Source organism: Nerophis ophidion, linkage group LG15, assembly GCF_033978795.1.
Source record: "Nerophis ophidion isolate RoL-2023_Sa linkage group LG15, RoL_Noph_v1.0, whole genome shotgun sequence".
Lineage (NCBI taxonomy): Eukaryota > Metazoa > Chordata > Actinopteri > Syngnathiformes > Syngnathidae > Nerophis > Nerophis ophidion.
The window spans coordinates 33,054,478-33,066,520 of NC_084625.1; the positions used below are offsets into that span (position 1 = coordinate 33,054,478).

Genomic DNA, 12,043 nt, shown 5'->3' on the forward strand with positions numbered 1-12,043 from the left:
AGATGGGTGATGTGGGAAGTTGCCAGGGCGACTACCTGGTAAGTCTGGCTTAAATAATAACGGTGATCATTACTATCAGGTTTGAGGGCTGAGGATGGGGGCGTGACTTGAGGGCAAGGTGAAAATCAATGATTTGGCATGGAGACAAAAACAAACCAGAAGTGCAAAAACAGTACTGTGTCCAAAAAACAAAACATAACATGACCAAACATGAAGACACCATTAATGACAAAAACAAAACACGATCCATAGGCGTGACAGAGCCCCTCCCCCCCCAATAAGGACAGCTCCCAGATGTCCAAAAAAAATCAAAACAAAACTGTGATCGAGAGTCATTGGAGGGCGGGAGGGGTACATGGCTGTGGGTCGCCAGACCACGTGTCCCCGAATCCATCGGGGCAGAGTCAGGTGGCGGCAACGCGTAGAGGCCCGCTGCACCTGACGAGGTGGGCGACCCAGGAAGGACCATATCCGTGGCCGACGAAAAGGTCGGCGCCCTTGGCGTGGCCGACGAGGAGGAGGAGGACGCGTCGTCATCGTGGCAGGCAGAGGGTCTTGGAGTGGCGGTACTTGGCGTGGTACAGGCACTGGGGCCCGGTGTGGTGCAGGTACTGGAGCGTGTCGTGGTGCAGACAATGGTACCTCTTGTGGTGCAGGCACTAGGGCGAGGCCTGGTCCAGGCACTGGAGCTTGGCGTGGTGCAGGCACTGGGGCCCGACGAGGTGCAGGCACTGGGACCCGGCGTGGTGCAGGTACTGGTGCTTGGCATGGTGCAGGCACTGGTGCCTGGCGTGGTGCAGGCACCGGTGCCTGGCGTGGTGCAGACACTGGTGCTTGGCGTGGTGCAGGCACTGGGGCCTGACGAGGTGCAAGCACTGGGACCCGGCGTGGTGCAGGCACTGGTGCTTGGCGTGGTGCAGGCACTGGTGCAGGCACTGGTGCAGGCACTGGTGCAGGCACTGGTGCTAGCCGTGGACTTGGTCTTGGTGCTAGCCTTGGACTTGGTGCTAGCTTTGGACTTGGACTTTGTGCTGGACTTGGACTTGGTTCTAGCCTTGGGCTTGGTGCTAGTCTTGGACTTGGTGCTAGCCTTGGACTTGGTGCTAGTTTTGGACTTGGACTTTGTGCTGGACTTCGACTTGGTGCGGGACTTGGACTTGGTGCTAGCTGTGGTGCAGGTGGCGGTGGCCTACCTGGAAGCTGCGGCTTAGCAGGCCGAAAGACCGGTGGTGGCGGCTGTGTTGGCGGCTGTGGCTTGGCATCATCTGAACAGCCCCCAGCCCTAGCCCTGGCCCCACCCTCAAGGGGCAGATACCAGACGCGCTCACCGCGATCCGGAACAATCTCTTGGGGTTGGCGGAGGGAGGTAAGGAGGAGGGTGGAATCCTCCCCTTTAAATTGTCTTGGGCGGGGGAGAAGCCGCACGGGAAGAGCCTGGCAGTCAACGCTGGGGGAAAAGTCCTGCACTTCTTCTGCGCATACTCATGCGCTGCGCCGGGCCGCCGCCGGAGCTCTCGCATCTCAGGTTTTTTGATGTCACCGCGCGACGGGCAAAGCGCTGAGGAGGACGTCCGGGTGGCTTGCGAGTGGGAGCAGAAGCGGTCTTCTGCATCCGTCATCTTAGCCAGAAGTTGCCCCCATGCCACCATAGCGTTGGGAGGGAGATCCTCTTCAGATAGCTCCGCTTCGTCCTCGCACTCCCATGGCTGGGCGTCCGCTCCGAGCCTCAGGAGGATCTCCTGCTTGTCCTGGTCGGAACGGAATACCTCATCCAAATTTCCTGGGAAGAAACCTTCTTTGCTGGCAACTTCTGTCAAGCATGGACTTGGACTTTGCTTGTTTCTTCGACGCAGAGGATATTTAGGACGAGCCAGACGTGAATGTAAGAACATCTTGATTTATTAACACTAACAAAAACAAACTACAAAAAGGCAAACAAAGGGCGCGCACGATGGCGGAGAACAAATACTTGGCTACAAAAACAAATGACTAGAACAAAGGCTGTAAACTAAAAAACGTGAAACAAAAACACTTGCGCTGTGGCATGAATAACAAACCAAAAACTTACGTGGCATGGACAGAATAATAAAAAGCGCGGCAAGGCATGAAGGTAGATGTGTGATGTGGGAAGTTGCCAGGCCGACTACCTGGTAACGCTGGCTTAAATAATAACTGTGATCATTACTAACAGGTGTGAGGGCTGAAGACAGGGGCATGGCTTGAGGGCAAGGTGAAAATCAATGAGTTGGCATGGAGACGAAAACAAACCAGGAAGTGCAAAAACTGAACTGATTGTCCAAAAAACAAAACTTAACATGACCAAACATGACAAAAACAAAACATGATCCATAGGCGTGACAGTTAAAAGGAAAGGCCATGTAACACAGTGGTAAAAATGCCTCTGTGCCAACTTTTTTGCAATGTGTTGCTGCCATTAAACTCAAGTTAATGATTATTTGCAAAAAATAAATACATTTCTCAGTTCGAACATTCAATATATTGTCTTTGAAGTCTACTCAATTGAATATAAGTGGATAAGCATTTGCAAATCATTGTATTCTGTTTTTATTTACGAATTACACAATGTACCAACTTCACTGATTTTGGGTTTTGTAAGATAATATATATCATTAACAAGGAACACAGTGTAAAGTAACTAAATCATTGAACTCTACTTTATCTTCCGCCTCTGTAAGTACGTAATACGCAAATTCAGCGGAACACTCTGCTTTGCTCAAGAAGAGAAACTACACACAGAGTTGAAAATACATACAACAACACATTAGGTGCAGAAAAACGCCATCATTTGTTTTGTTTGAAGATAATTCGCAAAGAGCAGCAACAATGGAAATACAATACTTTTTAAAATTGACCAGACACATTCAGTATATTTGCACAAAGTATTGGATCGGTGTCGCCAATATCAGCCTGAATTTTACCCGGTATTGAATCGGAAAGAAAATCAGTAGTATAGCAAGCCACTAGTGTTCACCACCTACTGTACACAGTTGTAATGACAAGCTACATTCCCAGACAGTCTCATTGCTATATTGTACCACAAATTACTGCCAATAAACAATATTATTGTCAGCATTATATTGAAACCAAATAAGTACAAATGTACAAACTATTAATTTTATTTGCAGGTCCAGCAGATGGCGGATGACCATTATGAAACAACAAAATGTATCAGTGCAGTGTCAGTACAGCTAGTAAGTGTGCCACACACACGCACTAAAGCCTTCATTGAATAATTTCAGAAAATGTGTCTCAATGATTATGAGAACACAGGACAAATATACAAATATAGACAAACTGCAATCCTATAAAACAATGGAATCGTATGATAAACATATAAAAAATAATGGCCTTATAACATTACCTTCTACAATTTGTTTAGGAACAATTTCACTAGTGCAATATAAAAGAAAGAAACAATGTAACAAAAATATAAATATAAAAATGGCAACAAAACAATTTCAGTTACATGCAGATGTCACACGAGTATAGATCCGGTTCCAATACCCACTTTGGGATCGATGATCTTGGAATTTAGACCAATTTTAGACCCTCCTAACATCCAATCGCACCTTAACAGCAGAGGTGGGTAGTAACGCGCTACATTTACTCCGTTACATCTACTTGAGTAATTTTTGGGATAAATTGTACTTCTAAGAGTAGTTTTTATGCAACATACTTTTACTTTTACTTGAGTATATTTATAGAGAAGAAACGCTACTTTTACTCCGTTCCATTTATCTACATTCAGCTCGTTACTCGCTACTTTTTGTTTTATCGATCTGTTAATGCACGCTTTGTTTGTTTTGATTTTGTCAGACACGCATTCTAAGTAGAATCTACGCATGCCTGTGTTTCACCAATCAAATGCAGTCACTGGTGACGTTGGACCAATCAAACAAAACCAGGCGGTCACGTGACCTTCACACGTCGAATCCGACCTAAAAAGGTTGAAAAACTTATTGGGGTGTTACCATTTAGTGGTCAATTGTACGGAATATGTACTGTACTGAGCAATCTACTAATAAAAGTTTCAATCAATCAATCAAAAGTGTAAAAGAAAAAAGACACTTTTTACTTCAACCGTACTTCCCGTCAAAAGCCTAAAGACTGATCGCACAGTTCCTGTCTTCACAATAAAAGTGCAGCTCCATCGCGCCTGCGCTTAGTGCGCTAACAAAATAAGAGTCTCCGAAAGCCAGAGCATACAAGCTAGATAATTACGGAGTTTGCCGCCAATGTATTTATTGTAAAGTGTATAAAAACGAATATGGAAGCTGGACAAATAAGATGCCAAAACCAACGACATTCATGTGGTATTAGACAGAAAAGAGGAACTTTTTTTCTCCTCCATTTGAAAATGTGGACATTATCAGCACCGTCTGATTCCAGTCAATGCAAGTCATCAGAATCAGGTAATACACCAACTTATATTCTTGTCTTCATGAAAGATAGGAATCTATATTTTAAACATGCATGTATATTCATTAAAACACCTTTAACATGTCAACAAAAACGGCAAAATAAATAACTATAAATTATATACTGTATATATATATATATATATATATATATATATATATATATATATGTATATATGAGGTAGATCACCTCGACTTGGTCATTTATTAAGTAATTGATTAACGTTGAAAAACTTATTGGGGTGTTACCATTTAGTGGTCAATTGTATGGAATATGTACTGTACTGTGCAATCTACTAATACAAGTTTCAATCAATCAATCAATCGATGAATGCCTACTGAGCCTATGGTGCTGTTGAGTTATTGTGGCTCAATTTGCCTTAATTTTTTTTATTTTCATGATTTATTATTTAATATATATTATTGTTTTAGTTGCTTAAGAGATATTCCTGGCTATGAATTTGCTCATTGCTATTTTTATGTTTTTGTGCATTATTTGTTTCCGTATTAATTAAACAAACAGGTAACTCATCAGTTACTCAGTACTTGAGTAGTTTCTTCACAACATACTTTTTACTTTTACTCAAGTAAATATTTGGATGACTACTCACTACTTTTACTTGAGTAATAAATCTCTAAAGTAACAGTACTCTTACTTGAGTACAATTTCTGGCTACTCTACCCACCTCTGCTTAACAGTAACATTTGACAACCACCACCACAACAAAAAAGTCTGTGAATAATCCTGTCAAGTTCAACTTGAATATACTTTTGGCAAAAAAATGAAAAAAGGGTTTTTCAATATGAGCCATGTGAGTGTGCAAACATTTGTGTCTGTTCCTGAAAAAAAATTACCCAAACTGAAATTGCCTCTTTTCTCTGTTAAATATGATCAATATTTAATGATATGGAGAGACAGTGGCTGGGGGTCTTGCACACTCGCTTTTATCCTGGTGGCAAATTTTGACATTTACTTGTTAAAAATACATTTGATTTTTCTATTAAGTTAAGAGTTTTAGCTTTAAAATATTACTTGGATATTATTTGTTATTAAATAGCCCAGGGATTATCAAAATGTAGATCGTGTACCAATAGTGGTACGCGTGCTCCATTCAGTGGTACGCCAAACATTTGATTAATTATTTAAATACAGTGTTTTATTTTTTTCCTATATTCAAACACAGTGTTACTGTTCAAACTGTGTGTAAAATTACAGCGTCCACAAATATTATGTACAGTTGTTCACTAAAACCTCTCCTTTGTTTTTAATAAATATTTATGCCAACTAAAATACCGTCAATAATTGTTAGTCACCATTTACTGATGCAACCTCAGTATTTAAAAATATCCGGAAAATAATGACACTGTGAATAAGAAAATAGAAAATATACACGTTACCTGGCACCCACAATCAGTTCATTTTGGCCAGGGTCGAAGGTCAGCTGCGAATAATCCACCGTGCCCGCCGCCTTGAAGCGGAACATCCACGGCTCCATGCCTGCCAATGACAGCATCGGTCAGTCAGTTGGAGAAAAGATAGCAAGATGGCAGATGACAGCTGAACTCATGTGGTGACTGCTTTCAAAATGGATGTTTTCTCGCTCGTTAGATTTGATTAAAAAGGTTTTTGTGGTTATTGATCCTGTTATTGTCCTTTTATGTACGCACATCTTGAAAATCCTTATTCACTATGGATGCAGTAAAATAATGTGGCCGAACAGACAGAGATTAAACTTGTCTAGAATCATCCAAGACATGGCAAATGTACAGTACAGTACAGTAATGTGTGTTATTTTCAACCTGGAAAAGTGCAACACATTTAATAACATCTAATTACGCCAGAGCAAAATGCTGCTGGACACCAGTTTTAAAGGGACCATTAACTTTAATTGTAGTATCATTTTTAAAAACTTTATAACGTTTTCATGCTCCCGCGTTTAACAAGTAGCAGTAAATACCATTTTGAAGTTTGAGATTTTAAACACTAGCATTATCTTGCGAAAATAAGAATGATATTTAGTTGTAATTGCATACATGATATATTTTGTGTAGACTTCTCTTGGCTTTGTAACCTTATACAGCAGGGGTCGGCAACCCGCGGCTCCGGACTTTGCCCAGTCTGTTGTGGCTCAGCTGCATAATCGCCAACACCCCCAATTATTTCGGGGGGTTTCAGGATTTTGGTGCCTCACCCGGACATCACTCGGGGCTATTATTCTCCGGTTTTCACTCGGATTACAATATTGAGGGCATGCCATGATGGCTTTATTTTTAACGTCCTCTACAACATGCTATCTGCGTGCCGGCCGGACGCATGCATTTCGCTGCTTCTATCGTAACACGTACGAGATTGCAAGGCATACTTGGTCAACAGCCATACAGGTTACACTGAAGATTGTGATATAAACAACTTTAACACTCTTACTAATATGCGCCACACTGTGAACCCACACCAAACAAGAATGACAAACACATTTCGGAAGAACATCCTCAAAGTAACATAACCTAAACGCAACACAACAAATACCCAGAATCCTTTGCATCCATGACTCTTCCTGACTATATTATACACACCCGCGCCCCCAACCCCACCCACCTCAACTGACGCACGGAAGGTGGGGGGGAAGCGGGGTTTGGTCTTAGCAAACTTATGTAGTGAGGGGCCAACTCCATCAACAGGGATGAGGTGGCACATTTTTCCGGATACATCAGACGCTGTCCTTCATTGGTGATGCCAGGGCGAAGAACAGATGCTGTATTCTACTGTTACAGTGTTAGTTACTGTTGTTTTATTGAAAATTGCTTAAATAGTGAACATGCGAGCAGAAAAGTGTTGATTCAAATAAGATGAATGCATTGGTCATTTATTGTGTTTTACTTGCTTGTTTGTATCCATATTAAGGGAAATATCAGGAATACTGGAAACTTCACCTGCAGTGTCCAGTATCCAGTATTTAGTTCACGGTCACACTGCTTGATTTTATTTGCTAAAAGTTACTGAATCAATTTGGGACACAAGTGGTCGACCTCCTCGTGGTGAGCAATGGTAAATGATTTATAACTGATTTATAACTGATTTATCAGCCGAACGGCAGCAACTCGAGACAGGAGCAGCAGCAGCAGCAGCAACAAACTTTAACATCATTGACAGCGACATATAATGGGAGAATGCAGCCTGTTGTCAACATGGGGCACGTACCCTTTTCAGGGCAGGCAACGTTTGATGCCATACAAAAAGGCATCACCGTGCTGCAGCTAAATGTGGAGGGCCTTATCAAGGCGAAAATGTAACTACAGTATGTTATGAACCAGTGGTCCCCAAAAACCAGTAGTGGTCAGTAATGTATTTTTTACGGGGCCGCGCAGAAACATTAAATAATTTATAAACGACGGCAATTGGTCTTACTCACCTTTTGCCTATCCCCCCAGACACACCAATTGTCACATTCTGTCTGTGTCTGTTTGTCTCTGTGTGTCTTTGGGAGAGTGGGTGACTTTTGAGTGTAGGCTTGGCTCCAGCTCTCAACCTGGCACAGCTAATCCCAGCACCCTAATCACTCACCTTCCTGCCATCAACTCATCACCTGTAGCCTACAAATGTTTGGACTGCACTCGGCGCGATCGCCAGATCGTTTCACCTTTCTACATGTGGTAACGCTAGAGTTCTAGAGTTTAAGCGTTTTTAAAATCTTGCAAACCTGCCATTTTCGGGTTTTTTTGGCTCCTCATAGTGATGGGTTGATGAGGCGTCATGTAGCGTTTCGACACATTGCAAAACTGTATTGATACTGTGTCAATACTGTCTCACATCTGCTGGACATTAAAAATCCCTACAGGCAACCTATGGACCGACTCAACTGACACTGATTTTATGACCTAGTACATACAATTATATAAACAAAGTCATTGTATTTCATTTAAGATTATTTCATATCTTCATTTAAATAAAAATATATTTTTTATCTTTTTTAGATAGTCAATGCGTGGGTTCCCTCCGGGTACTCCGGCTTCCTCCCACTTCCAAAGACATGCACCTGGGGATAGGTTGATTGGCAACACTAAATTGGCCCTAGTGTGTGAATGTGAGTGTGAATGTTGTCTGTCTATCTGTGTTGGCCTTTTGATGAGGTGGCGACTTGTCCAGGGTGTACCCTGCCTTCCGCCCGATTGTAGCTGAGATAGGCGCCAGCGCCCCCCACGACCCCGAAAGGGAAAAAGCGGTAGAAAATGGATGGATGGATGGATAAATAATGTGAACATGTATCATAACATGGAAATCTAAGAAAACGTGTTGTTAATGAGGATACTTGTGGACTGGGATTTTTTTTTTTTTTTTACATGCGCTCTGAATACGCAAAATTGAATGATTGATTGAAACGTTTATTAGTAGATTGCACAGTACAGTACATATTCCGTACAATTGACCGCTAAATGGTAACACCCGAATAAGTTTTTCACCATAATCAATTCATGGTAAAAAGGTGATAGGTTCGAGCTGGATTTGAACAAGTGCCCTAAAGAACTCAGCATGAACAATTACAGTCCTCCACTCTACCAAATGAGCTATCGAAGACATTGGTTTTTTAATGTAACCAATCGGTTGGTTGTGTGGGTGGGACAATGCTAGAAACTTTGAGAGAACAGGATGAAACGTCAAGGAAATGAACACAAATACCTTTTTTTCCCGATATATGATCAAAATATTCCCACACGACGGAAATGATCTCTGACGATGACAAATTACAAAGGACCAATGACAGAAGTGCGACGATTGTGTTGGCAGTAGCATCTCGTTGACAGATGTGCTTCCTTATAAACACAGTTTGGCGCGCAGACGTCAGTGCGGCACAGTTCGCGTATAGGTCACGTGACTGAAACAGCTCATGGTCGGTCACGTGACTTTCGAAAAGCGGTACACGCACCGACACAGGGTTTTGCTCTATAACCTCGACGCATGCGCCGATGCATCGGTGTTGCCGGACCCATCACTAGCTCCTCATCTTACCCCTGTTTTTTCCTCTGCCTTCAGTTCCCTACCTGCCGTGTGTGCCTGCTAGCCCCAGCCTGCTAGCCTCAGCCTGCTAGCCTCAGCCTGCTAGCCTCAGCCTGCTAGCCTCAGCCTGCTAGCCTCAGCCTGCTAGCCTCAGCCTGCTAGCCTCAGCCTGCTAGCCTCAGCCTGCTAGCCTCAGCCTGCTAGCCTCAGCCTGCTAGCCTCAGTGTGCTCTCCTGGACTGCAAAGCCAAGGACTACAAGCTCCTTCCTTTCCCTCAGGTTTAATCAATAATAACCCTTGAACTCTAATCTAAGTCTTTTCTGCATTTGGGTCCACCAGTTTTACCCATCGTGACACCAATAAACTTTTTTATAGATATATCATAAAGCCCATGATTTAGGATATATTTCTTACATGTGACAATGTATATCAATGGACATATAAAATGTAAATGCTCCTGATTGTAGCCAATGGCTAATTTCCATCCGGGCAGGTCTGATGCTGTACTTGTAAAATGTAAAATATACCAAATTCAGAACAAAAGTACATCCATCCATTTTTCTACCGCTTATTCCCTTTGGGCTCGTTGGAGGCGCTGGAGCCTATCTCAGCTGCATTCGACCGGAAGGCCGTTTACAACCTGGACAAGTCGCCACCTCATCGCAGGGCCAACACAGATAGACAGACAACATTCACACTCACATTCACACACTAGGGACCATTTAGTGTTGCCAATCAACCTATCCCCAGGTGCATGTCTTTGGAAGTGGGAGGAAGCCGTAGTACCCAGAGGGAACCCGCGCAATCACGGGGAGAACATGCAAACTCCACACAGAAAGATCCCAAGCCCGGGATTGAACCCAGGACTACTTAGGACCTTTGTTTTGTGAGGCGGACGCATTAACCCCTGTTACCCCGTGCTGCCCCAGAACAAGAGCCATGTACTGTAAATACCATCAACCTGCTGGGGACTATCCAATCACCCAAAAACAATATCAGCATTATAGTGAGTTATCTTTTTAATGCACTTCTTTTTGCTGTATTTATCTGCCACATGTGGAAGGCTGGTCTGTGAAAATAATGCCTCCATTAAAGGCCTACTGAAACCCACTACTACCCACCACGCAGTCTGATAGTTTATATATCAATGATGAAATGTTAACATTGCAACACATGCCAATACGGTCTTTTTAGTTTACTAAATTGCAATTTAAAATTTCCCAGGAGTTTCTTCTTGAAAACGTCGTGTAATGATGATGTGTACGCGTGACGTCACGGGCTGTTGGGAAATATGAGCGCTGCACACACACACAGCTAAAAGTCGTCTTCTTTAACCGCATAATTACACAGTATTTTGGAGATTTGTGTTGCTGAATCTTTTGCAATCTGTTCAATTAATATTTGAGAAGTCAAAGTAGAAAGATGGAAAGCTTTAGCCTTTAGCCACACTAACACACGGTGATTCCTTGTTTAAAATTCTCGGAGGTGAAACTTTACTATGGAACACAGCGAACATGGATCCCGACCGAATGTCAACCAGCAGGCTTCGGTGAGAAAATGGTGGTAAAACGTCGCCTCTTACCGGAGATCAGCTGAGCTTGCGCCATCCATACAGCTGCCGCCGACTTCCCTGAGAAATTGGCGTCAAGACACCCTTGGACACACACCTCCGACTATCAGGTACTGTTAAACTCACTAAAACACTAACAACACAATAGAAAGATAAGGGATTCCCCAGAATTATCCTAGTAAATGTGTCTAAAAACATCAGAATCCGTCCCAATGCAATCGCGTTTTTTTTCCCCGTTTTTTTTCTAGTCCGTCACTATCAATATGCTCAAACACAAATCTTTCTACCTCGCTCAAATTAATGGGGAAATTGTCGTTTTCTCGGTCCGAAAAGCTCTTTTTGTTGGAGGCTCCCATTAGAAACAATGTGAGGATGTGAGGAGCCATCAACATGTGACATCATCGTGTGTGACTTCCGGTAGAGGCAGGGCTTTTCTGTTAGCGACCAAAAGTTGCGAACTTTATCGTGGATGTTCTCTACTAAATCCTTTCAGCAAAAATATGGCAATATTGCAAAATGATCAAGTATGACACATAGAGTGGACCTGCTATCCCCGTTTGAATAAGAAAATCTCATTTCAGTAGGCCTTTAAGAGGTCCGTGATTTAAAACATTTTTGGGGATGCCTTTTTACAAACTGTACGATTGCATGTTGTTGTTGACCAGAGTGCACAATTGTGTCTCCTGCATAGGCTTAACAAATTGTGAGCTGACTGTGGAAATCGAGCTGCATAATGAAAAGACACAACATATACAACATGTCAGCAGACAGACCCTGACCTACTTGCCTGCTCTTATGGCGCCCAACCCATTAAACCTTGACCGATCCAATCACGTGTCGGCAGAGGTTTCTGAGCTTTGAGGACAGTCTGTCTACTGTCTGGATATTTGATAGTCTTCTTAACTGAGTGTACTCAGTCATTCGTTTCACGTTCAATTGAGATGCAAAATAACTCATCCTAGCACAACTCTCTTTCGGTTGGGGCTGTAAAACTCTTGTGTGTTTACTCGTATTACATCACTGAAGTGGAACAATATGCTG

General features: G+C 42.8%; 1 protein-coding gene across 4 annotated transcripts in view; it reads right to left on the reverse strand.

Annotated features, from left to right (window-relative positions):
* The window catches only part of sema5a (sema domain, seven thrombospondin repeats (type 1 and type 1-like), transmembrane domain (TM) and short cytoplasmic domain, (semaphorin) 5A), a 428,747-nt gene that overhangs the window by 243,548 nt on the left and 173,156 nt on the right, over positions 1–12,043 (reverse strand). For all 4 annotated transcript variants that reach the window (XR_009809834.1, XR_009809833.1, XR_009809835.1 and 1 more), the window contains exon 3: positions 5,838–5,937. Coding sequence is in view for 1 of the 4 variants with exons in the window: in XM_061922050.1 (XP_061778034.1) it covers positions 5,838–5,937 (100 nt within the window). In the remaining 3 variants the exon portion in view is untranslated. The remainder of the gene's footprint in view (positions 1–5,837; positions 5,938–12,043) is intronic.